This window comes from Nyctereutes procyonoides, unplaced genomic scaffold (genome assembly GCF_905146905.1).
Source record: "Nyctereutes procyonoides isolate TBG_1078 unplaced genomic scaffold, NYPRO_anot_genome, whole genome shotgun sequence".
NCBI lineage: Eukaryota > Metazoa > Chordata > Mammalia > Carnivora > Canidae > Nyctereutes > Nyctereutes procyonoides.
The window spans coordinates 18,346,619-18,374,131 of NW_026575133.1; the positions used below are offsets into that span (position 1 = coordinate 18,346,619).

At 34.3% G+C, this 27,513-nt stretch overlaps 1 protein-coding gene across 2 annotated transcripts in view; it reads left to right on the forward strand.

Annotated features, from left to right (window-relative positions):
- The window catches only part of ATRNL1 (attractin like 1), a 777,593-nt gene that overhangs the window by 55,571 nt on the left and 694,509 nt on the right, over positions 1-27,513 (forward strand). For both annotated transcript variants that reach the window (XM_055300426.1, XM_055300427.1), the window contains exon 8: positions 5,262-5,517. In XM_055300426.1, the coding sequence (XP_055156401.1) occupies positions 5,262-5,517 (256 nt within the window). The remainder of the gene's footprint in view (positions 1-5,261; positions 5,518-27,513) is intronic.

Sequence of the window (27,513 nt, forward strand, 5' to 3'; positions counted from 1 at the left end):
TTAAATGTAGTTTCAGTGATATTAAGTACATTCAAATTGTACAACCATTACCACATTATTTCCAGACCTTTTTTCATCTTGCAGAACTGACACTCTACACCCATTAAACAGTAACTTCCCATTTCCTCCTTCCCCAGCCCCTGGCAACCGCTTTTCTACTTTCTCTGGGAATTTACTCTAGGGCCTCATATAAGTGGAATCATATAGTATTTGTCTTTTGACTGGCTTATTTCACTTAGCCTAATGCCCTCAAGTTTCATCCATGTAGTATACGCTAGAATATCCTTCCTTTTTAAGCCTTAATAATATTCCATTGTATGGATAATACTATATTTTGTTTATCCATTTATCCATTGATAGACCCTTGGGGTTGTTTTCACCTTTTTGGCTCTTGTGAATAATGTTATTGTGAACATGGGTTTATAATTATCTATTTAAGTTCTTACTTTAAATGTTTTGGGAGGATAGCTAGAAAAGTTGTTGCTGGACTATATCACAATTCTATTTTTAATTTTTTGAGGAATTACCATATTGTTTTCCTTTTTATTTTTTTTAAAGATTTTATTTGTTTATTCATGAGAGATACAGAGAGAGAGGCAGAGACACAGGCAGAGAGAGAGAAGCAGGCTCCATGCAGGGAGCCTGACATGGGACTCGATCACAGGTCTCCAGGATTACGCCCTGGGCTGAAGCCAGGTGCCAAACCGCTGAGCCACCCAGGTGTCCCCCCATATTGTTTTCTACAGCAGCTGCACCATTTTACATTTTCACCAGCAGTTCCTAAGGTTCTAATTCCATCACATCCTTGTTAACACTTGTTATTTTCTGTTTTTTTTTTTTTAAATAACAGCCACAATTTTGTATTCCTACCAGTAGTGCACAGGGTTCTTACTCCTCCACATCCTTGTTAACACTTGTTATTTTGTTATTGTTTATTGTTCTTTTTTATAATAGTCACCCTAATGTGAAATAGTATCTCACTGTGGTTTTGATTTACATTTCTTTAATAATTAGTGATGTTGAATGCCTTTTCAAGTACTTACTGGTTATTTGTATACCTCCTCTAAAGAAATGTATATTCAAGTCTTTTGCCCATTTTGAAAATCAGGTTATTTCTTTGTTATTGAGTTGTGGGTGCTTTATATATTCTAGATATTAACCCCTTATCAGATACATGATTTGTGAATATTTTCTTCCATTCTGTGGGCTGTCCTTTTACTCTGTTGATATGTTCTTTGATGCACAAAAATGTTTAATTTTGGCATTGTCCGATTTATCTATTCTTTTCTTTTGTTCTCTGGGCTCTTGGTGTCTTGTCCAAGAAATCATTGCCAAATCCAATGTTATAAAGACTTTTCCCTATGTTTTCTTTTAAGAGTTTTAAAGTTTTAATATTTATATTTAGGTCTTTAATCCAGTTTGAGTTAATTTTTTGTTAAGGTAAGGGTTCACTTTCATTCTTTTGCATGTGTATATTTTGTTTTTCCAGCACAATTTGTTGAAAAAACTGTCTTTCTCTCACTGAATGTTCTTGGTACCCTTGTTGAAAATCATTTCAACATATGTATGAGGGTTTATATCTGGGCTATTTTTTTGATTTGTATCTGTGTACCAGTACCAGTACCACACAATTTTGATTGTTGTAGTTTTGTAGTAAGTTTTGAAATGAGGAAGTATGAGACTTCCAACTTTGAGACCAAAGTTGTTTTTCAAGTTTATTTTGCCTATTCAGGGTCACTTAAGATTCCATACATATATTTTAGAATAGATTTTTCTGTTTCTCCAAAAAATGTCATTGAGATTTTGATAGAGATTGTACTGTACTCAGTTACTCTGGGTATTTGTGTAATTCATGAATTTAGTATGATTAAAATGATAGGCTACTTAACTGGTTTTTATTTTGTATCATCGAAGATTCCTATGTTTTGTGGTCTGTGGCTAGACCCTTTAAATAAGAACTTACATATTTTCTGTGCTTATTTAAGAAAATGTGGAAAATACAGGAGTGATGTAAAGAATAAACTGCAACTCTTCTTTGCATATGCATATTTTAAAGATAATATAAAAACCTCTCTATGTACATATGTATGTGTGTATATATAAATGCTTTATTTTATTTTATTTTTTTTGCTTTTTTTTTGCTTTTTTTTGCTTTCTTTTAATTTTGGTTTTTAGTTTTAGTGTTTCGATTTATTACATTTTTTTTGGTAATGGCTTTTGAGATGTAACTGACATACTATATACTTTACTCATCTGAAGTGTGCAGTTTTTTTAGTCTATTCAGAGTTCTGCAACAGTCTTTTGCGGATTTGCATAAAATTGCAGAGTTGTATAATCAATTTTAGAACATTTTTTATTACCTCACAAAGAAACTTGTACTCTTTAAAACTGTACACCTCCTCATCCTCCCAGCTTTAAGCAATTGTGAATTTACTTCCTGCCTCTATAGATTTGTCTCTATAGATTTTGTCTCTTATGAACATTTCATATAAATGAAATTATGTACTATATGGTTTGTGACTAGCATGTTGCAGTATGTATTTCATTTTTATGGCTAAATAATATTCTATTACATTTGCTTTATCCATTTATCAGCTGATGGACATTTGGGTTGTTTTCACCTTTTGGCTATTATGAAAATGCTGCTGTGAAATTCATGTGTAAGTTTTCGTGTGGACATATGCTTATGTTTCTCTTGGGTATATATGTAGGATTGAAATTGCTGGGCCAAATGGTAACTCTATATTTAACTTTTTGAGGAATTGCCAGACTGTTTTCTAGAGTGGCTGCACCATTTTATATTTCTACCAATCATATATGAAGGTTCTAGTTATTTTACTATTCTATCCTTGCCAAACTGGTAGTTTGACATCATTTTGATTGTAGCCATCCTAGTATTTGTGAAATGGTATCTCATTTTGTTTTGATTTGCATTTTCTTGTTGACTAATGATAGAGTCATCTTTTCATGTGCTTCTTGCCTGTTTATATTTTCTTTGGAGAAATGTCTATTCAAGTCTTCTTCCCATTTTTTTATTTCTTTATTTTTAATTTAATTTTCTTTATTTTAAAGATTTTATTTGAGAGAGAGCAAGCACAAGTGGTGGAGGGGAGAGGGCAGAGGGAGAAGAGGCAGGCTCCCCTCTGAGCAGAGAGTCTGACTCCAGGTTCTGGGATCATGACGTAAGCCAAAGGCAGCTGCTTAAACTGACTGAATACTGCCCCCTCACCCCTACCCCCTGCATCTCCCTCTTCCAACCCAATTTTTTAATTGGGTTGTTTTATTTTTGAGAAGTAAGGGTTTTTTTAATATATGAGTCACTTATCAGATATGTGTTTTACACATATTTTTTTTCCATTCTGTGTGTCTTTTGAAGCACAAAAGTTTTTTAATTTTGATGAAATCTGATTTATAATTGCTTTTCTCTTTTTGCTTGTGTTTTGGTATCATATTTAAGAAACTGTTGGCTAAATCCAGGGTTATGAAGGTTAAAATTCTTTATAAGAATTTTATAGTTTGGCTCTTACATTTAGGTCTTTGATCCATTTTGAGTTTTTTGAACATGGTATGCAGTAAGGGTTCAAGTTCATTCTTTTGCATGTTGACTATCTAGTCTCTTTATACCATTTGTTGGAGAGGCTATTCTTTTCCCCCTGAATGGTTTTTGGCACTCTTGTCAACTATTAGTTGGCCCTAGAGGTATGAATTTATTTCTGGATTCTCAGTTCTATTGATTTATATGCCTGTAGCACACTGTTTTGATTACCTTTCCTTTGTAGTAAGTTTTGAAGTCGAAAAGTAGGAGTCCTCCAATTATATTTTTCTTTTTCAAGATTGTTTGGATATTCTAGGTCCCTTGTAATTCAATGTGTTTTGAAATCAACTGGTCAATTTCTACAAAGAAACCCTCTAAGAGACTGCATTGATCAATTTGAGGATTATTGCCATCTTAACTATATTAAATCTTTCGACTCATGAACATGGAATGTTTTTCCATTCATTTAGACCTTTTAAAATTTCTTTCAACAACGCTTTGTAGTTTTCAGAGTTAAAGTTGGTAATTTCTTTTGTTTAATTTCTAAGTATTTTTTTTCCTTTTGATGCTTTCGTGAATGGAATTGTTTACTTAATTTCATTTTTGGATTGTTCATTTTAAATGTATAGTAATAGATTTTTTTGTACATTGATTTTGTATTCTGTAATGCTACTAAATTCATTTATTAGCTCTAATTACTTTCTTTATTTCTTAGGATTGTCTATGTACAAATTCATATAATCCATGATAGAAATATTTTACTACTTTTCCAATCTGGCTGCTTTTATTCAGTTTTTGCTTTTTTTGCTTTGGCTAAAACCTCCAATACAATGTTGAATGTAGTGGTGAAAGTGGCCATCTTTGTCTATTTCCTGATCTTAATGGGAAAGCATCAGTCTTTTACCACTAAGTGTATTATTAGCTGTGTGTTTTTCTTAGGTGCTCTTTATTAGGCTGATGAAATTCCTTTCTATTCCTAGGGTAGTAATAATGTATGTCATTTATATATCGTCCATTTAAGTCATGTAATTGAAATTATTTGTATAATTAAAAAGTGCTATAAAGTATTTGCCCATAGCCATGAGAAATGGTAATAAAAATGTACTCCACATAGTGTATCAATGTGGTCTTTTTTGTGTACAGTGCTTGATGAAAACAGTGAATGAGACTAGCACAAAGCGGTACACCTAGATGGTAAAATTTAAATGTAAGAACTCGACAACTAAGATAGTTAAAAACATAGTCAATTTAACTATATAATATAGCTCTTATTTTTTTTTAAATATTTTTTTAAAATTTTTATTTATTTATGATAGTCACAGAGAGAGAGAGGCAGAGACATAGGCAGAGGGAGAAGCAGGCTCCATGCACCGGGAGCCCGACGTGGGATTCGATCCCGGGTCTCCAGGATCGCGCCCTGGGCCAAAGGCAGGCGCCAAACCGCTGCGCCACCCAGGGATCCCAGCTCTTATTTTTTAAATTATTTTTTTAATTTAGCTCTTTTAAATAAAGTATCTTAAAGTAACTTTTTGAAAGCATGGATTCCCCCAACCTTTTTGTAGGGAAAAGCATTAATTCCCATTTGATTTTCTATAAATAAGAACTATGTCTTATGCATGTTGTAATTACTGAAGTTTAGTGTTAAAATTGAGCCTTTATTTTTAATTAATCTATATTGCTAAGTTACAATTATTTTGCTTATTAATATATGTTTTTTAATTTACAGGAAAACATCTTTATGTATGGAGGCAGAATTGAAACAAATGATGGCAATGTCACAGACGAATTATGGGTTTTTAACATACATAGTCAGTCATGGAGTACAAAAACTCCTACTGTTCTTGGACATGGTCAGCAGTATGCTGTGGAGGGACATTCAGCACACATTATGGAGTTGGATAGTAGAGATGTTGTCATGATCATAATATTTGGATATTCTGCAATATATGGTTATACAAGCAGCATACAGGAATACCATATCTGTGAGTTACTTTGAAAATGTAACTATATACTCTTTATTAGTTGAGAATATTTTTATTTTTAATAAAATCTTCTTATGAGTTTAGCCAAATGGTGAGTTCTTTGAATCAGAATTATGAACTAAGAGTTAATAATTTTTAATATAAATCTTTTGATTTTGTATTAGGTTTTGTCCTTTAATATTTAAATTTATCTTCTTAGCTAAAAGTGGGGAAATGTTACATACCAGTTACACATTTTTCAGGAATTGAGAATATTTATAAATATGAGAAATTCCAACAGATGGTGCTATTTCTTTGAATTTTACTTATGAGCCAGGAGCTAAAACTAACCCAGTTTCTTTACTATGCATTCCATGATTTCAGGATTTTCAGTTTTCAGGGTTCTATTTCTAATCTTACTGCAATATCTCTACATATGTATTATTCTTTTAAAGTAAGCTTCCTGAAGATAGTATGTTTACTTTTATAAGAGATTATTATCTGGTGCATGAAGGTGACCGAGACAATCTATATGTGACTTTTGTACTATAGTCTTAAATACTTGTCTTTGTTTTTCTGATACTTAATTTTATTTTGAATCTTAGGACATTTTCAAACATAAGATTTTTTAAGAATTTGTCTAAAATACCATATGGTCCCTATTTAGATTGAAGACCATATTCCATTTCTGGATCTGGCCAGTATTATGAACTTTTGTGTATAGACAGCTATATCCAACTATTTAGAGTCCTTGTGTAGTCTTACTGAGGAATCTCACTTGCAGAGCAACAAGAGAGTCCTTGATGTGCTCAGAAGACTCCCTTTCTAAAAATACTCCTCCTTTCCCCCTGCAGTCCTTTCAAGTGATCAGTTTGCTTTTTGAAATCCCCACTGCAGCTGAGTGGGTAGTGGGACATGTGTTCTCCTTTCTTATTGCTATTTTACACTGTTTCCGGTCCTTCCTCCTTCAAAGCACTCAGTTTTGAATCTTAGATCATCAGACTGTGTTACCTATTACTTCTTCACTCTTCTGTTGCTCCTCAGATCACTGTCCTTTATTCCTTGAAAAATACAGCTTCTGGTTTACTAACATTCCGTCTGACAGAATACATTACGATACAATATATTAGCTAAATATTTTTCTGATTTCAGTATCCACTTAAATACTTCTTCTAATACTTGGACTCTCATTTTTTTTTTTTTTTAAGTCTCTCAGAGATTTTGTTTTCCATTCAGTTTGAGTCACTCTCTCCCATTGTCATACTCTTGACCTTGTGTACCTCAGTGAATCCCGTCATTTCCATTTCAGGTATCTTACTCTTGGAGTGCCACTGCTCCTTCCAGCTTATTTCTTCTAGTACCCCAACCTGACCATTCTCCAGCCTTACTAGAGCTGTTAGTCCACTGAACCTCCTATCGGTTTTTCTCTGTCACTCCCTTATCTGTACTTCTAACCTTACCCAACTTGAAGTTCATAATCACCAGTCTTTCCTCTAAGTCTCCTAAATTGACCATTTCATACATTTCCCTCTCTTCAAATTTCCAGCACTTCTTCCCCATGATTACTCTCAGCCATCAGTGGCCTTAACTTTTTGTTTTACTAGGCAAACAGAACATATCTAAAGAGAACAGCTGCTGATGGGAACATTTTGGAGTGTTATGGTTAATAAACAATGCTGCGCTGAATGAACTACTATGTACACATATTATTGCTGTCACAGACTTGTGGCATTGAAGCAAATGTGGCTGTCATTGCATTTTTTAGATGGGCCCAAGAGTTGTTTAAGCAACAGTTACAAGTCTTCTATGTAGAAAGATTGTTTTGTTTTTTGATTTTGTTATTAATTTTTGGTTTTATTACGATGTTCAGGGAATGTTATAGGTATTATTTCTACTTTTTGTAATTGAGATTTTCTTTGTGGGCTAATCTTCATATTTTATAGATACTTAAAAAGGAGGTAAATCTTGTATCAAGGTATGGCATTTGAAATATAAATACACACACACACACATCTATCATGTCTACCTCATTGATCTGGTTAGATATTCTTTTCTTTCCTTACTTTCTTTTGTACTTTATCGGTCATGCTCTGAAAACTGAATTAAAGTTAAAAATGTTAGTTTATTTTTGCCTATTTCTCCTTATATATTCTGGAATTTATACTTTATGAGAGTTGCTATTATGGATATTCATAACTGTCATATCTTTAATTGCAAGTTGTACTTTTAAAATTTTTTTTAAAGATTTTATTTATAAAAAAAAGATTTTATTTATAAAAAAAAAGATTTTATTTATTCATGATAGACACACAGAGAGAGAGGCAGAGACACAGGCAGAGGGAGAAGCAGGCTCCATGCAGGGAGCCAGATGTGAGACTCGATCCCAGGTCTCCAGGATCACGCCCTGGGCCAAAGGCAGACAGACGCTCATCCACTGAGCCACCCAGGCGTCCCTCAAGTTGTACTTTTTTTTTTTTTTTGTACTTTTTAATATTACAAATTGCTTTGCTTGCTTAATGTTTTTTTTTTTTTTTTAAAGATTTATTTATTTATTCATTCAGAGAGAGCGAGAGAGAGGCAGGGGCACAGGCAGAGGGAGAAGCAGGCTCCATGCAGGAAGCCCGATGTGGGACTTGATCCCGGGTCTCCAGGATCACACCCCGGGCTGCAGGCGGCGCTAAACCGCTGCGCCACCGAGGCTGCCCGCTTAATGTTTTTGACTTGATTTCTACCTTGTCTGATATTAATATTATGGCTTTTGCTTTTTGTGGGAAGGAGTTCAGTATTTTCCTGGTATACTTTTGCTCTTCCCTTCTTTGTTAACCTTTCAGAATTGCTTTAAGTATATCTCTTGTGTACAAGAAATAGTTGGATTTTGCTTCATGATTCCCTCTGGTTTTTGTATACTTTGTGTCACTCTGTTGTCTTCCTGTTTTTAATTATGGTTCTTATGTTTAGGGAGAGTGAAGCCTCCCCTCCCCCCTTTTTTTGTGGGAAGGAGTATGGTAATTTTTGAGATCTGCTACCATTAGGCTTCTTCCACATTCCTGTTTCTCATCTTCTTTTCTGCATTCTTATGGCTTCTTCTGTGTGACTCTCTTAGGTTCACTTGCTTTTTGCGTATTCACACCTTGTAGCTTGGAGTTTTTTTTTTTTTTTTAATTTCTAGTTTCTCTGGATATTTAATTTTCTTTTTCTTTCCTATTACCTTTATGTTTTCCTTATTGTTTTATATGTCTTTTCTGAGGAAAATGGGAACATTCAGAATTAAACTATCACCAAGCTTGTAATTGAACCAGAGGATATGACTTTTGAAGTTTTAAAAAACAGAGTCTAAAGTTAACCAATACTTTTACTCTTTGATCAACATTCAATGTACAGGCTACTGATTTTTACTGCTTTAATTCATCTTGTTTTGTTTTAGTACATTTGACTGTATTATCAATATTTTATACTAAGAGTCACAGTTGTTTCTGTAAAGGGCCATGTAGTAAATATTTTAGGTTTTGTGGGCCATATGGTCTTTGTCACAGCTAGTCAACTCTGCTGTTATAACATGAAAGCATCCACAGATAATACATACACAATTTCATGGGTTTATTCCAGATTGGGCTCCCTTTGGTCTTAGATTGTCTGCTTCTTGGGCCTAGCAACCCTGGTCCAAATTCAATTAAAATTTTGGCATGTGGTTTTTTTGGGACCTTATATGTAGGGTGAATTCATACCCAAAGTGGCACAATGTTAGTCTATAACCAAAAGTTTCCAAGGGAAGCTTTTCTTTCCTTGCATAGAGAGCCAGGGCATTTTCTGTCAACTGCTAGAGAGCAGATTAAAAAAATTTTTTTCATGGAGGATATAACCTTGACTTTATGTAGAAGTTCTCTGATTCAATACTTCCATGGGCTCACCTTCAGTATTGACCATTAAAACCAAATTTCTAGGTTACCTGATTAGTATACATCTTCCCTACTCTGCCTCCCTACTGAATATACAGTTTACAGTTCACAGAATGCATTACTCTTTTCATACTTCCCTTAATTGAACAATAGTTTCATTCAATTATGAGACATGGTGGTGATTATGCTTTCCAGGGATGGCTAGGAAGGCACATCAGATTTATTCTAATCTCTGAATGGTAAATGTTGATACAGGTTGTTTATTGATAAATTCATTTTCTGGTAGGTTTTTGTTTTCATTTGGAGTAATTTGATTATATAATTTCAATCGTAGTTTTTTTTTTTAAGATTTTATTTATTTACTCATGAGAGACACAAAGAGAGGCAGAGACATAGGTAGAGGGAGAGAAGCAGACTCCCTGTGGGGAGTGTGATGTAGGACTGGATCCCAGGACCCTGGGATCATGATCTGAGCCAAAGGCAGATGCTCAACCACTGAGCTATCCAGCTACCCCTCAAGTTAAAATTTTAACTATTTGTTAGAGTTCTTTCGATTTATTCTATTAAAAAATACTAATTATAAATAAATTTATCTACAAGGTATTTTTGGTTTGACTTCATTAATTGCACTACTTGTCAGGCATACTTACAAATATAGTATAAGATAGATATGGGAGGAATATATAGGTTATGAGCTTTATAAGAATACTAGATGAATTATGAGCAGTTTTAAAATTCTGTGAATTAAGTACAAAGTAGAACTCATCAACTTTTCTGTAAAATTATATCTTAATAAGATTATTACTTTATTTACTCCTATGCATTTTGAATTCACTGCTTATGAACATATGTGGTATAAAAAATAATCTAAGTACTTTCACTTTGAAAAGTATTTACAAATAAAAGAATACAAAAAAGTGGGTAAATATAGTTTAAAGATGTTAGAATAATTAAGTTCTATATATCATAGAGAAGTACTTCTTTAGGGAATGATATTATATTGAGTAGTGCTGCTTTGAACATACGTAATAGGATAATTTATCATCTTAGTTATAAGTGATTACTTATTTCCACAGAGTTTTTATTTATATTTATTTACTTACTAACTTTTTCCTGTTTTTAGTGGGAATTATTATACTGTGATAGTTTAGGCTCTTTTTTCCTGACTAATTTTAATGGCATCAGGTGCCCAAATACAGGTTGGTTTTACTTTGACCATCCTTACATGTTTAAAACTTCTAGACAACTAAGGAAAAAAATGTTTTTGTATTAAAAGAAGGGACTATCTCTTTAACCAGCATTGTGGTGAGGATAACTGAAAAGAAGGCTGACATTCATTAAGCAGAGTAATTCATGAAAACAGGGTATTTTGCTAGATAATAATTCACTCAGAAATATACCTTAACGGATATTGATCTCATCATTATGTAGAAATTTAAAAAACAGAAAAAACTCCCAGTTAACATACTTCAGAATGGCCCTTATTCAACTTTTCATAATATTGCAAAGGATTGTAAGGTATTTCTTGTTCTGCATTTAGTACAATGACTCTTCCTTGAGATTTTTGTAATATAATTTAGAACAAAGTGACCATTTAGTTAACTTACCTTTAATTATTTTAATTGGAGAATTACAGATTAGCATTAAAAAATCGAGGATACTAGAGAATATTTTTTAACTGCTGAGATTGTAGGTCTTGCCATTGCTATTTTATGAATTTTAGTTTTGTTGAACTAAGGAGCTCCAAACATTGGGTTGACTTTGTAGCTTATAAGAGCACATTTTGGTTCTGCTTGGTTTCACCCAGATGCAATAATGCATATGAGCAAATGATGAATCAGGTATGTTCCCTTACCTTTGCAGAACTTATTTTGAGCAGGGTGATACAGACAATAAAAGATAAATATAATAGGTATGCATGCTATAGGATATGTTAGAAGATAGTAAATTTTATAAAAATAGAGCAAGGTAAGAGGATTGATAGATAGTACTTAGGGTGGGAAGTGGTTACAAAATAGGAAGGAGAGTGTAGATCTCATTGAAAAGATGAGTTTTGAGCAGAGAGTTGAAGGATGTAAAAGAGTTTGCTATATCGATATCTGGGGGAAGGGTGTTCCCTGGAAGTGGGAACAGCTGTGTCAAGGCAAGAACATCCTAAGCATGTTTAAGGAACAGTATGAAGTCTGGAGAACAGAGTATGGAAAGTAAAAATGAATAGATGAGGTTAGACAAGTAATAAGGAAGTAAGATCATTAGGTTTTTGTGTTGCTTTTGTTTTTTTTACTGAGTTAAAAATGGAGAGACATTGCAAGATTTTGGGTAGAGCGATGACATCAATTTTGAAATGCAACATTTTGTCTGTGTTGCAAATAAACTCTAGGAAGGAAAGAACAGAAGCAAGGAGGCCAGTTCAGGAGTTGTTACAGTAGGACAGTGAGGTTGGTAATATTGGAGATGATGAAAATTAGTTTCTCATCAACATCTATATGTTTTTAAAGTAGAACCAATAGTATTTGCTGAGGGTTTGCATGTGGAGTCTGAGATAAAAGAGAGGAGTCAAAGATGATTCCAAGGTTTTTGGTCTGAGCAGTTGGAAAGATGAAGTTGCTATACTGAACATAGAGGATTCTGAAGCAGGTTTAAAGTGAAGGTGGTTTGAAGGTCAGGAGTTTAGTTTGGATATGTTGTATGTGAGATATCCACTAGACCATAAGTTGACTAGACATGTACATTTGGGAATGCTTAGGATGTAGATGGCATTTACAGCCCTGATACTGGATCAAATCACTAAGGAAATGGGTATAGATAAAAAGAAGAAAAGGGTTGAGCTCCATGGCGTTCCATAAGTAGGAGAAGATGATGAACAAGGAAGAATAATGTTGTGAACTAGGAGCTAAGTGAAGAAAGATGATTAAACAGAAAAGTAGTCTATCATGCCAGATGCTGCTCTGCTGATGGCTCAAGGAAAATGATTTTTAAAAACATTTTTAGAGAGAACATGTGTGTGCACGCATGCATGCACATGCACACACATACACGAGTGGGGGCAGGGCATGGGCAGAAAGAGAGAGTGAGAGAATCTTAGGCCTCACACCAAGTGTGAGTCTATCATGGGGCTTGATCTCATGACCCTGAGATCATGACCTGAGCTGAAATCAAAATGCTTAATTGACTGAGCCACCCAGGCACCTCTCAAGGAATATGATTTCTAAGGATTGGACATTGAATTTAGTACTGTGCAAGTGACTGGTTATGTTGGCAAGAATACTTTTTATGTAGTGGGGAAGGGTAGAAAAAGCCTGATGATTGGATTTAAGAGGGAGCAAGAGCAGAATTAGAAACAATAGGCAAATTCAACACTTTTAAGAAAATTCACTTGTAAAGGGGAGCAAAGAAGGTAGCAGTAGTTGGCAGGAAATACAGGATCTTTTTAAACTTGGATTTTCCCAGAAGCAGACCATTAAACAATGATTCAGGAAAAAGAATTTTATTTAGGAAAATGCTGGTAATGCTATTCGAGTAGTTAAGAAATAATGCCAGTGTGAGAAGGTGACCATAATAGGATCCACTAATAAAACCAGCCACCACAGGAGTAATGGAGCTTAATGACCCAGGCTTCAGATTAACACTTCATCTTTGAAATCTCTTCTTTAACTTTTAAACGTCTTGTTAGTTGATGAATCCTGTGGACAATGTCTTTAAAATCAATCCATTGTTTAGCTGAAGATATGTTTCATTCATTGTTGTGTGATTTCTGTGGAAATGTGTGTAGATGTATAAGAACAATATTTGGTAAAATGGCTTATGTGGGACACACATCAGTAGATCTGGCAGGGAATTATCCACGAGGGTGCCCTAGAGTACAACTTCTACAAGTGACGGAGGGATGTCAGGTGCTTAGCAGTGACAGAAATTGAATTTCATGTGTAGAATTATTGGAACAATCAGGACATAACGAAGAGATCAGCTTGCAGTAAAGGCTCGCTAACCTTTTGTTTAATTAAGAAAGTAAAGGTGGCCTTCATAATTGTATAATGGTGAAAAGATTTATTAATCCAGAGCTACATTTGCTGCATTTTTCATTTTTTAGAAGTGGCTTAATTTTCCTCTAACTTCCTCTATTTGTTTTTAAATGAATATGGCACATATACTGCTTTTAATGAGTATTCTTCTTGTACTTTTTCTTCTTCTACAAAATTAATTTTAGAGTATGCAGCTTCAGTATGCCTCTCTGGATGTGTACTTTTTAGTAAAGTACCCTGTAGTAAATGCTTGATAAATATCTGCATGTATGTAGAGGGTTCTGAGCACATATTCTTTAAAAGTTGAATCTATATATTTCCTTAGTGTTGTTTAAAGTACATTAGCCAAGTGTTAAAAATTGTAGACTATACATGTTATTCTCTTTCTAGTGGTGACTCAAAGTATTGTGCTTGATATTCTCCATGTGTCTCTTCATTTACCATTTCTGTCCTGCTCCTGTGCCCTCTAGCTTTCATTGGGGCACCCACTGTAGATCAGAGGGTGGAAGAGGAGTGAGGCTGAGGTGTTTGATTTCCCCAGTTCCCTCCCTGCGGGGTCATCTTGGGTTAGGTGGGTTGCCCTACTGAAGGCTGGACTGTCAGGAGTCTTTGTCCATACAGCTACTCTCTAAGAGTTCTGGAAACCACTCCTTCCTCTTGCTTTTTTTGGACTACAAGATAGTAAAGACTTCCTGTTTTGTTAGTTCCAGTATATTGCCCTGGTCATAGTTTTGTAAATAGTTTTTTTATTAGACTCCTTATAATTGCTCATTTTTAGTATATCATCTGTTTCCTCTCAAGACCCTGGTGATTGCAGCTGCTGTTTGTTCTTTAGAGATTTAAATAATCCTCGATATGTATTTAGGCATTAGGATCCTGGAGGATGGGAGAAAGAGATGTTTTATAAGAGGACTTCATCCTTTATTAGTGGAGAAAAATGTCAGCAGAAGTATAAACCTTTTAGAATAGCATGGAGGTAGGTCCTTTGGTCCATTTCTACTACTGTTATTGAATAAAAATTTTAATACTGTATGGTCCTTTGTAGCATTTTATTTTCTCTTAATGTTAGAGATTGTTGTATTTATTTAACATTTTTAAGAGCATTAGCTAGCTATTCTGGTTTTGCAATTAGCAGCACTTTTACTTGCTTACAGCTTGCTTTCAATTTATTTTATTGTTTATTTACTTAAAAAGATTATTTGAGAGAGAGAGAATATTGCGAGCTGGGGGAGGAAGAGGGTGAGAGGCAAGCAGATTCTACACTGAGTGCAGAACCAGACACAGGGCTCAGTCCCAGAATCCTCAGATCATGACCTGAGCTGAAACCAAGAGTTGGATGCTCAACCGATTGAGCCAGCTTTTTATTTATTTTTTAAAATAACCACTTGTTGGTTTATAATTATGTTTACTCAGACTCAACTTTATTTGGTTATTAAGTCATCAATCTAAAAGTAACGATGTCTTACTAGCAAAAGCACCCCCAAAAGCATATTTGGTAAGAGATGTTACATGAAAAAACATAACCATTTAATGTAGTCCTTTAAGTTTTCTCTTTATAATCATATTCATTAAAAAAATTGCTGGATAAAAAAAAAATTGCTGGATTTTTTTTAAAAAAGTTTCTGCCTCTCCACTATTCTAAAATGTAGAATTTCTTACGGATTTGTTTCTAAAAATGGCTTTTTATACATGTATGCTTATAGAGCATATTGTTTATTTCGTTTTGAGTTTCATAAACAGGAAGTAATATTTTACACTGCTGTATTCACCAAGATTCATCTATGCTATGTATTATTGTACTTAACGTCTTTGCATTACTGTGCTTCATTATATGACTCTACCACAATTCCTTTATCCATTCTCCTCTGTTCATGAGCTTTTGGGTTGGGTACTTGCTTAAATTCATCCACAGCGGCAATTTTGAGGCATCTTGATAAAAATATTATATTTTAAAAGGTAAGGAAAAATATCCGTAGGATTCTCAGGCAGAAAGATAAAATGTTTTACAAGGGTAAGAGATTAACTTAGTATTGGATTTCTCAAAAGCAACATACAAATCAAGGCAACTAAGGAGCAAATTTTTCAAGAAACTCAAAGAAGTATAGGTTAAGGGTTTTGTATCTTGCCAAACTGTCCTTCAGGTGTCAAGGTTATTGAAAAAAACAGTTTGAACATGGAAAAACTCAGGTAATTCTGTGTATCTGTGCTCTTACCTGGGAAATCTAGTAGAGCAGAAATGTACGGACTTTTTTGAAAAGTATAGATAGTAAATAACTTAGGCTTTTAGGCCACATAGCCATTATTGTCATTACTCAGTTCTGCTGTGGAGTCTGTATAAATGCAGTGTATAAAATACATAAATGAATGAGTGTGGCTGTGTTCCAATAAAACTTGATTTACAGAAACAGTTGGTGGGCTGGAATTGGCCTGTGGACTGTAATTTGTCAACCCCTTTCCTAGAGAATAAGCTTCATCTAACAAAGAGATGAATGAGAACTCTTCAGGTAAAAGAGTGTTGGGGTATGTGTATTTAATTTTAGAGCTACGACTAAAACAAGGGTACAGATGTCAGTAGACGACTAGTATGCAGATATCATGTGTTCCTTCCAAGTAGAAAGAATGCAACTAAAAATGAGAGGAGGATGAGAGAAAGGGGAAAACAGAAAAAGAGCCTGGATTCTTACATAAGTAATTGATAGGAGTCAAAGGATGCTATTTAACTCTTGGTATACCATAAAGGCCAATTGTAGTTTTTTGAGCAGGCTTAACATTATGTGAAGACTGTTATTTTATAAATCTCATTGTTTCCTAGAAGTCTTCCAAAGGACAAAGAGAACATTTACTTACTTAAAAAATATGGAATAAAATATTCTATCTGCAATTACGGTTGGATCTATTGGATGCTTTTAAAAATCTAAGCTATAATGTAGGATCTTAGTGTTTATTTTTATTATGTTTTAAAACACTTGCTATTTCATCATCCTAGAAATTAATTCATTGCTTATCAGTTGTTACCAGCAAAGGCTAAAAAAAAAAAAAAAATTAAAAAACAAGAAAACAAGTTACTTAGGAGGGTGATGCCAGAACAAAATATATGGTCACTTTCATGTTTCTTATTGCAGTGCCCAGAGTATATTATTACATTTAAAGGAGGCATAAGAGAAAACTTGGAGGGACCATCATTGTAGCCTGCTCTTAGCTTTTTTGGAACACACTAATTAGATTCAGTGAGATAGGAGTTGTGATTCAAATGTCAGAAAAAGTAGAATTCAGGCACCTCAGAGCATTGTATGAGTTAAGAGTACCTTATTATATTAAAAACCACAGTTCACCACGAAGATATATCTATTCACCAAATAATCCAACAACCAGCTATTTAAAACAAACTACAGACAATGCGAAGATACAAATAGCAGCAATGTCTTTACAGAGCAGTTCAAACATTACTCTGTACGTGACAAGACAGAAAGTAAGAAAAGGTAAAAATATCTGAACAACATAATCAAGCAATGTTAAGAATATATATATGAACACAATCTGGTTATGGACAATGTTCTTGTGGACTTCTCAAGTATGCATGGAAAATTCACAAAAAGTGACTAGATTATATACTAGGGTATAAAGAAAATATCAGTAGATTCCCCCAAACTGGAAATATTAAATAAAACCTTTCCAATAGGTGAAAGGGTAGATACAAGTTTAAGTTAAAAATTGCTGAAAAATAATGACAGTAGAAGCAATACTTATAAGAAGATTAGTTTAAAACAGTTATCAGAGGAATATTTATAGCATTAAATAACTGTATTAATATGAGTGAAAATACTTGAACCACATTCCCAACTCAAAAGCAAGAAATAGAACAAACTGTACAGATACCCAGAATTGCTAGGGAGCAAATAATAAAAATAGCATCTGAAATTATTGATGTAAGAACAGAAAGACGAATCAACTTAATAGATTTTATTTCTTTTAAAAAATATTAAAATAGGTAAGCCATTAAGGGGAGAATAATATTGGTAAATTGGAATTTTTTTTTTTAAAAAATGAGACTACTTTTTTTATGAAAATAAATTTGAAAATTTAGAAGAAATAGATAATTTCTTAGAAAATAAGAGTTTTCTGAAATTGAACCCAGTAGAGATAGAAAGTTTATATAGGTGAATTTCCATAGGAAAAGAAGAGAAAGCGCCAGGCATAGATGATGTTATAGGTTAACTTTAGCAATGCTTGTAAATTCTTTTAGAGAATAAAAGTGGAAGGAACACTTACAAATTTATTTTAGAAAGCAAGTATAACATTGCCACTTAAATTTGATATAGTTATCTCAGAAATAGGACATTGTAGACCTGTGTGATTTAAAATGAGTTAAAATGTTTTCTCTTAAATATTACCACAAAAATCTTAAATAAAATGAACAAATTTCAACATACACCAAAAGAGTATACCATGATCAAGTGGGATATTTAACTAGGATTCCAAGGATGATTCAATATTAAGAAATACATTAATAAAATTAACTATATTTGTATATCTAGGGAGACCATGCTAGAAAAAGCCCATTCCTAATTAAAACTCTTAAAAAATTGGAGTGGATTTTTTAAAAAAGATTTTATTTATTTATTTATTCATGAGAATACACAGAGAGGAGAGAGAGAGAGAGAGGCAGAGACACAGGCAGAGGGAGAAGCAAGCTCCATGCAGGGAGCCCAACGTGGGACTCGATCCTGGATCTCCAGGATCAGGCCCTGGGCTGAAGGCGGTGCTAAACTGCTGAACCACCTGGGCTGCCCAAGGATTTTTTTTTTTTTTAAGGTTTTGTTTATTTACTCTGAGAGACAGAGAGAGAGAAGCAGAGGCACAGGCAGAGAGAGAAGCAGGCTCCATGCAAGGAGCCCGATATGGGACTCGATCCCGGGTCTCCAGGATCAGGCCCTGGGCTGAAGGCGGGCACTAACCTGCTGAGCCACGCGGGCTGCCCCTGCCCAAGGATTTTTGAACACAATAAATGTATCTATGTCAATCCCAAAGCCAGCATCTTAAATGAGGAATTAGGCATTTGTGTGAAGGTTAAGATAAAAACAAAGATGCTCATAATCTTCATTACTATTTAACATTTTTCTGAAGGTAGTAGAGGAAACAAGTAGAGCAACAGGAATTTGATAAGGAGAACTTAAACTATTTGCAGGTGATAAAGAATTCCTGGAAAACCTTACACAATAAGAGGACTAACTGAAACAATAAAACAATAAAAAAATTCAACAAGATAATAGGCTATAAAACTAACATGCAAAAAGGGTGCCTGGGTGATTCTGTCAAACATCCAACTGTTGGTTTCGGCTTAGGTTGTGATCTTAGGGTGAGATTGAGCCCCACACTGGGCTCTGCTCAGGGCGGAGTCTGCTTAAAAGACTCTGCCTCTCCCCCCTCAAATGAATAAATCTTAATATGCAAAAATCAAAATCCTTTCTGTATACAGTAGGCAATTGGAAGACCTAAGGAAGAGAAAAACACATTTAGGATAGCTACAAATGAAGCTAAATCACTTAGGTGTAAGTCTAACAAATGTTCAAACCTGCTTAAAGGAAACTATAAACTATTGCTGAAAGTCAGAAAAAAGCCACCTAAATATGTAATAAAAATACATATCAATTCCATTCCAGGAATTTATTCTTCAGTTATATCTTTGGATTACAGAAGCAGATTTTTTTTTTTTTTTGCTATGGAAAAAGTTATTGTAACATTATTTGGAAACTGCTTCAGTTGCAAACATAAGAGAGTGGTGGATAAAATATGGTACATCCATATTAATGGAGTACTATGCAGTTGTAGAAAAGAATGAAGAACTCTTTGAAATCATATGCAGTGATTTACAGGATATATTAAGTGACCAACTGCAAAATAGCATATGTAACATACTACTGCTTGTGTAAGAAAGTAGAGGAAAAGAGAAGATATTCTTATGCCTACTTATATGAGCAGAAATGAACACTGTAAGGATAAACTAGAAGATAGTGATGTTGGTTACTTTTATAAAAGAGGGTAAAGAATGGTGTGGAAAGGACAGGAAATGAAACTGTATTTCTCTTAAACATTAGTTTTGGCTTTCAGAAGCGTATTGATTATCTACATGTAAAAAAAATCAAGGAAGAAAATGCTAGAACAACGCAAATGGAAACAAACTCAACCATGTTTCAAATGAATAACACAAATCACACCGAAGAAGGAGAAAATAACTAATACATATGCCTTTTTAGCATGGTATTTGGTTGCATGTCCACAGTCTAGATGTGGATGGGAAGAACTGCAAACAAATTTTTTAGGTTTGTTTTTTGAAGGTTTTGGTGAAGCACTTCTACATTATTTTGGATTTATTGACAGAATGAAAAGAGTAAATTGTTGGGGGCTAAAATTCTCAACATGGAAGACAGGAGAAACAAATATGAAATGGGGAAGACAAGAAAGAATCTTGCCTGGTGGATTGGAATTGGCAGTATCAGTGTGAGCCTGTGGTTACAGATGTAGGTAGGTAGGTGGACAGAGAAGTAGGCAGGCCCAGAGTTACAGGTGTAGATTCTTTTGAAAGGGCCTAGGAGCTAAGACACTCTAGTAGTATTGAGCACAATGACCACCCATATTCCCAGATCTAGTTTCTAATAACATTCCCAGAAAGGAAAGCAAGGCTTCTTGGAGAAAAGGCTGATTCTAGGTAGGGCTGTGGCAGGAAAAGTAAGGATGAACCTGGTATTTCTGGTTATATCAAATTAAGGAAGTGTTCAAGAAAATGACGGGTCTTGTCAAAACAGATGAATGGCTTGAAGAGGGTTCCTTTGGTAAAATCTGGGGTACTCAGCATTAAAATAATTTAGGATAGTAATAAATTATAAACTTGAAACAACAGGAATCCATGAGCTTACACTGATAATGGGCAGACTGAGATACAAATAGGGGAGGGGGGAACCACTTTCTTACACAGAATGCTAATTGGCATTGCTGGAGTTGAAAAAAAATCATGATTTTGCAATAACTGTAGTAAAAATTGGTTTGGGAAAGAATCATCAATAGGTGTTAACTTGGGCAGCCCTGGTGGCTCAGCGGTTTGAGCGCCGCCTTCAGTCCAGGGCGTGATCCTGCAGACCCGGGATCGAGTCCCACACTGGGCTCCCTGCGTGGAGCCTGCTTCTCCCTCTGCCTGTGTCTCTGCCTCTCTCTCTCTCTGTGTCTCTCATGAATAAATAAATAAAATCTTTAAAAAAAATAGGTCTTAACTTTATGGAGGTGGGGACAAATTTTTGATGAGATATGCAGGGTATTTAAATGTCTTTCCCACAGATTGTTTACAGGATGCAGGGAAAAATAGTGCCTTGTCTGAGTGATCAAAATTCACATCACAGACCATGGGAAATTGTACAATGTGTGCCTCTGGATATGACAGCTGCTGAGAGAAACATCACTTATATAGCAGGGTTTAGCAAACTTTATCTGTGCAGGTTCAGACAGTAAATATTTTGGGCTTTGTAGATTATACAGTTTCTGTTTCATCCACTCAGTTCTGCCATTGAAATTTGAAAGCACGCCATAGATAATAATGTAAATGAAAAATATGCCTGTGTGCCAATAAATATTTATTAACAAATGAGACGCCAGCTAGATTTGGCCTATGGGACACAGTTTTCCTACCCAGTATTCTGAGTGGGACTGCAAACCTAAATCTAATCCTTAAGCAGTATCAGACAAACCTCAGGTGAGGAATCTGTTGTTTAAAAAGGCAAAGAGTTGTGTGCCTGGGTGGCTTTGTTAATAAAATGTTTGCCTTTGGCTGAGGTCATGATCTCAGGATCCTGGGATCAAGCCCTGAGTCTGAGTTTGGCTCTCTGCTCAGCAGGGAGTCTGCTTCTCCCTCTCCCTCTGTGCTCTCTCTCTCTCTCTCTCTCTCTCTCTCTTACTTTCTCTCAAATGAATAAATAAAATAAAAAAAAAGCAAAGAACTTTATTCTTCAAAAATGTCAATGTCGGGGTGCCTGGATGGCTCAGTCAGTTAAGTGTCTGACTCTTGGTTTTGGCTCAGGATGTGATCTTGAGTTTGTGGGATTGAGCCCTGAGTGGGGTTCCTCACTCAGTAGGGAGTTGGCTGGAGATTCTCTCTCTCCCTCTGTCCCTACTGTGCTCTCTCTCTTTCTCTCTCTAAATAAATAAATCTTAAAAAAAAGTCAATGTCATGGGAAACAAAGACTGAAATTGTTCCCGATAAAAGGAGGCTTAAGAAACATGACAACTGAATATAGTAGGCGATCTCTGACTGTATCTCTATGCTGGATGAAAAAATGCTATGAAGGACATTAGTGGCTCTTTACAAACTAAAATATTTGTGTGTATTAAAGCATTCTGTAAATGTTAAATTTCTTGACATGAATAGCTGCAATATGATTAGGTAAAGAGAGAGCCTTTGTTCTTAAAATATACACTATAATATATAGGGGTAAGAGGAATGATGTATACAGTTATTTTGCTTGTGTGTGCCCACATTTGTATGTGTGTGAGAGAGAGAAAGGGAGAGGGAGAGAGTGGGAGAGAGAGAGAAGGAGAAATAATAAAATGGAACAAAGTATTAACAGTTAATCTGAGAAGTGGGTATATAGGAATTCTTTGACTATTCTTGCAACTCATTTGTACTGTTGAAATAATTTCCAAATAAAATGCTAAAAATAGATTACAGGAAGTGGATGTATGTTTTTTTATATTCGTTTGTATAGGATATATGTTTGAGCTGAAGATTATAAAGAATTCCTGTGAACTTCCTCTGGCTGTAAAGGAAACATCAGGTTGTCCTTTCTTCTGTACTTAGAATTATGGCTTTTAGGGAATCTGTAAATCTCAGAGGGGACTTATGTGGATGGTTTTACTAACTTGGACCATAAAACTATTCTGAGTTAGTCCTGAGGGAAATTTATTTCACTTTAGGTTAGCAATACCTCATAAACTTTCTAAGAATCTCAATGTGAATCTCAAGGTTAGTATAATATTAATGTTTTGCTTTCGTATTTTTCATGGTTTTAGAATTTGGAAGGTGTAGTTGGGAAGCCAGTATTAATGCCATTATATCTTAACTTTTTTCCTTTTGATTTAAAAACCATTAGATATGATATTTTTAGGGAGTTTTTTTCCCCCCTCTGTAAGTGTAGTGATATGTCATGTCATTTTCTCTTCAGTTTTTAACATCATGTGTTTTTCAAAACTTGGTGGTGGATTTCAAGTGTAAATTGGACAATGGTTTCAGCAAATTAATGTCTGAAAATATAGTTCTATAGAACAGATGTAGGTGGTGGAGATTAGGAATTTTTAATAGAGGAAATCTTCCCGTTAAAAAAATTCTATCTTAGGAATCATAAAACACATACTTTTACCATCCTAAATTAGGCTTGGCATTTGATACAGAATTTCATTTGTGAAGAACTTCTCAGAACTAATTAGGTAAAGTGAAGCAGTTTCAATGTAATAAGTAAAATATTGCTTTAATAAATTGTTCAGTCTGTGTGACAAAGGCTGCTGTTCAGATTATATACGTTTTTCTATTTTCTAAATGTTTCAGAAAATATCACATTAAAAGGCTTACGTTTTGGTGAGTGAAATTATTATAAAACTTTATAAGCTATATGAATATTATATATTTAAAAATATGTATTGGTGACATTAAAAAAATTTCACTATATATATATACTCAGGATTCAGAAAATTCTGGTCTTTCTCTGTTTAACATTCTTTCATTGATGGAGATCTTAATCCCTTACAAGGCAGCCACTGCATTTTTGTATGTATTTTTCAAATTCTATTTATGTTTATTTTAAAAAATTTTATTTTATTTTTTTTCTATTTCTGTTCAGAAGAAATATGCACTTCTTGTAAATTTGTACTTGATTTTTCATGACTATATAGAAGTGTACAAGTACAAAGTAACTCACACTTCACACTCACATATTGGTCTTACAAAAATTCTGAGATCTTATTTTCGACATGCTTTCTATTCATTGTTTTTTTTTTACTTTAAAAATTTTCAAAGATTTTATTTATTTGAGAGAGAGAGAGAGTCAGGGGGTAGGGGAGAGAGGCTGAGGGAGAAGCAGATTCCCCACTAAGTGGGGAGCTCGATGTGGGGCATGATCCCAGGACTCTGGGGTCGTGACTTGAACTAAAGGCATATGCTCAATTGACTGGGCCACCCAGGCATCCCTGCCTTCTGCTCTTTAGACAAACATCTTTATCATTTTTGGTCTTCACTTAACAGGGCTTCCATTCACAGCTTTTTGTTAATGCCTTACATTAACATAAATGTTAATGATTTAAAGAATATTTAAAGAATATTACAATTATTAATGTAATATCACAATTATTAATGGTGATTATAATGGTAATTATAATTATATATTATTAATTGTAATATTGTAATAACATATTACAAAAATAATGATAATAGCAGCTAACATTTATTTGCTGAGGACTTACTCTGTTGTAGGTGGTGTTGGTGAGTTAACCCATGTTAACTCAGAATGAACATGTATTTTATAGGCAAGGGAACTGACACACAGATGTCGCACACAAGTGGCCATTGGTCACCCAGCTAGCAAATGGGAAAATCAAGATTATATAAATATAAGATACATATTATCTGTGTTGACCTTTTGTTACCTTTATCACCCACTCTGGAACAACTGTATTTTGTAATGACCCATTCAGACTTAACAGGGTTTAACAGAGCATGGTGTGTTATCTAATGTGAGACCATTACTTTCCCTTGTTCTAGGTATATTTTCTTTTATACTGATATTACTGTAATGACTTATAGTTAGCTTAAAGAAAACCACCCCATCTTTGCTATAGATTCATAATTCTGATATCTAAAGAATTAGTTACCTCATCCTTTATTGGGTCAGTGGTCATTTAATAAGTACAACTTTGCTTTCATCCTGGGAATTGACAAAAAATGTCAAACCACTGGCAATAAAAGAAAGAGATGGAGAATATATGAATTAAAAGATTTAATGGACATGTCAGACTATCAAGCAACTTTAGTGTATGGATCTCATTTAGGTCCTGATTCCAACAAACTTAAAGCTTATAAAATCATTAGAAATTTGAACACTGCCTAGAAACTTCCTCATATTAGATCATTATTAATTGTCTGCTTTTGCTTTTGTGTTTTTTTTTTTATTTTTTATTTTTTTTTGGAGAATTGCAGTGCAGACTCCAGGGTTTTGGAGCAAAACTATAATCTCTTCTACAGATTACTTTTTGAGGAAGTTTTTTTTTTTTTTTTTTTTTTGCTAGACCTGCTGCCTACTATTTGAGTATAATTCTTTTTTCTGTTGTCTGGAAGACTTTCAGTTGTTAATACTTTTCCCAAAAATGTTTGGTAGGAATTGGCAAAGCCATCTGGGTTTGGATTTTCTTTGTGGCAAGGTTTTATTTTTTTAAAGATTTATTTATTTATTTATTCATTCATTCATTCAAGACACAGAGAGACACAGAAAGAGAGAGACAGAGACACAGGCAGAGGGCTCCATGCAGGGAGCCCGACGTGGGATTCTATCCCGGGATTGCTAGATCATACCCTGGGCTTAAGGCAGTGCTAAACCACTGGGACACTGAGGCTGCCCTGTGGCAAGGTTTTAAAGTTACAGATTCAATTAGTCAAAGTTATAAAGCTACTCAAGTTTTTTCTCTTGTCAGAGTTCGCGTTTGATTAGTTTTTCAGAACTTGTCTATTATATTTGAATTTTCAAGTGTATTGACCTAGAGTTCTTCATAATATGCTGTTAGTGAGGCTTAGAATATTTTATCACTGTGCTCCCTTTAGGTCCCTAATATTGGCTTATTTGGACTTTCAGTTTGTCTTAAGCAGATTTTCCAGAAGATTTTAAATATTAATACTTTTCAGAGTACCAACTTTGGGAGTTATTGATTTTTTTGTATACTCATTTGTCTATTTAGTTAATTCTTTTTTTTATATGACCTCCTTTTAATATATTTTGATTTGTTAAGCTTTTTCCCTCTCTTTATATTGGTATGTAATTCATTGTCTTTCAGGTTTGCTTTTTAAAAGTTTCTTAAAAATATGCATTTCTTCTTTACAGTGTCTTTTAAAAATAGAGATTCTAAATTTGGATAAAATATATAATTTATTAATTTTTATGGTGTGTGGTTTTTGTATCCTAAGAGATCTTTGTCAAGGTCACAACAGTTTTTCTCTTACGTTTTTCTACTAACTGTTTATAGTTTTGGCTCTTATCTTCATGTCTTTCATCTATTTGAGTTAGTTTTCATATGTGGTATGAAGTAAGGACTGAGGTTTTGTTTGTTTGTTTAATAAATACTGAAATTTCCCAGTAACATTTGTTGAAAAGTTTTTCCTTTCCCTGTTGAACTACCTTGGTAAATGTATTGAAAAATGAGTTGACCATATGAGTTAATCTTTGGACTCTATTTTGATCCATTGATATATTATGTTTTCACCACAACCACAGTTTATTGATTGCTGTAGCTTTATATTGGAAGCAGTGTAAGTACTATGTTATTTTTTCTATTTTTCAAAAAAATTTGGATTATTCTACATACTTTATGCTACCATATAAGATTTAGAATCAGTTTGTCAATTTCTTAAAAAAAAAGCTTGTAGGGATATTAATTGTGGTTGAATTACATATACAGAGGGGAAAATTTAATAATATTGGTTTTTCTAACTCATGGATGTGGTATATTTCAGTATTTATTTAGGTTGTCTTTAAATTTTTCAGCACTGTTTTAAAGTTTTTAGTGTGCTGGTATTGCACATAGTTTGCAGAATTTATACCTAAATATTTAAAATTTTTACGTTATTGTAAATGGTGTTTTTCAGGTATTTGTGTAGTATAGTGAGTGTCATGTTTGCCTGTAAATGGCACTTAAAATTTCAACTTACAATTGTTGATTGCTAATATATAGCAAAACAATTGATTTTTCTTTTTTTTTCTTTTTTTTATTTATAAATTAATTTTTATTGGTGTTCAATTTACCAAAATACAGAATAACACCCAGTGCTCATCCCGTCAAGTGTCCCCCTCAGTGCCCGTCACCCATTCACCCCCACCCCCCGCCCTCCTCCCCCTCCACCACCCCTAGTTCATTTCCCAGAGTTAGAAGTCTTTATGTTCTGTCTCCCTTTCTGATATTTCTCACACATTTCTTCTCCCTTCCCTTATATTCCCTTTCACTATTATTCATATTCTCCAAATGAATGAGAACATACACTGTTTGTCCTTCTCCGGTTACTGTGGCCAAGTTCAAAAAGGGTGTTGCCTGAGTTCTCCTCTGGGATTTTGATGGAATCTTGTCTCACATTTAGATCTTTCATCTATTTTGAGTTTATCTTTGTGTATGGTGCAAGAGAGTGGTCCAGTTTCATTCTTCTGCATGTGGATGTCCAATTTTCCCAGCACCATTTATTGAAGAGAGTGTCTTTCTTCCAGTGGATCGTCTTTCCTCCTTTATCGTAAATTAGTTGACCATAAAGTTCAGGGTCCACTTCTGGGTTCTCTGTTCTGTTCCATTGATCTATATCTCTGTTTTTGTGCCAGTACCACACTGTCTTAATGAACACAGCTTTGTAGTACAACCTGAAATCTGGCATTGTGATGCCCCCAGATATGGTTTTCTTTTTTTAAAATTCCCCTGGTTGTTTGGGGTCTTTTCTGATTCCATACAAATCTTAAAATAATTTGTTCTAAGTCTCTGAAGAAAGTCCATGGTATTTTGATAGGGATTGCATTATACGTGTAAATTGCCCTGGGTAACATTGACATTTTCACAATATTAATTCTGCCAATCCATGAGCATGGAATATTTTTCCATCTCTTTGTGTCTTCCTCAATTTCTTTCAGAAGTGTTCTATAGTTTTTAGGGTATATTTTGAGAACCATTTGAATGGTAAATGGTTCTCCAACCTTTTATTTTCAGGTTGTAGGTGTCCTTCTGTCTAAAATGAGTCTCTTGTAGACAGCAAATAGATGGGTCCTGCTTTTTTATCCAGTCTGAAACCCTGCGCCTTTTGATGGGGTCATTAAGCCCGTTCA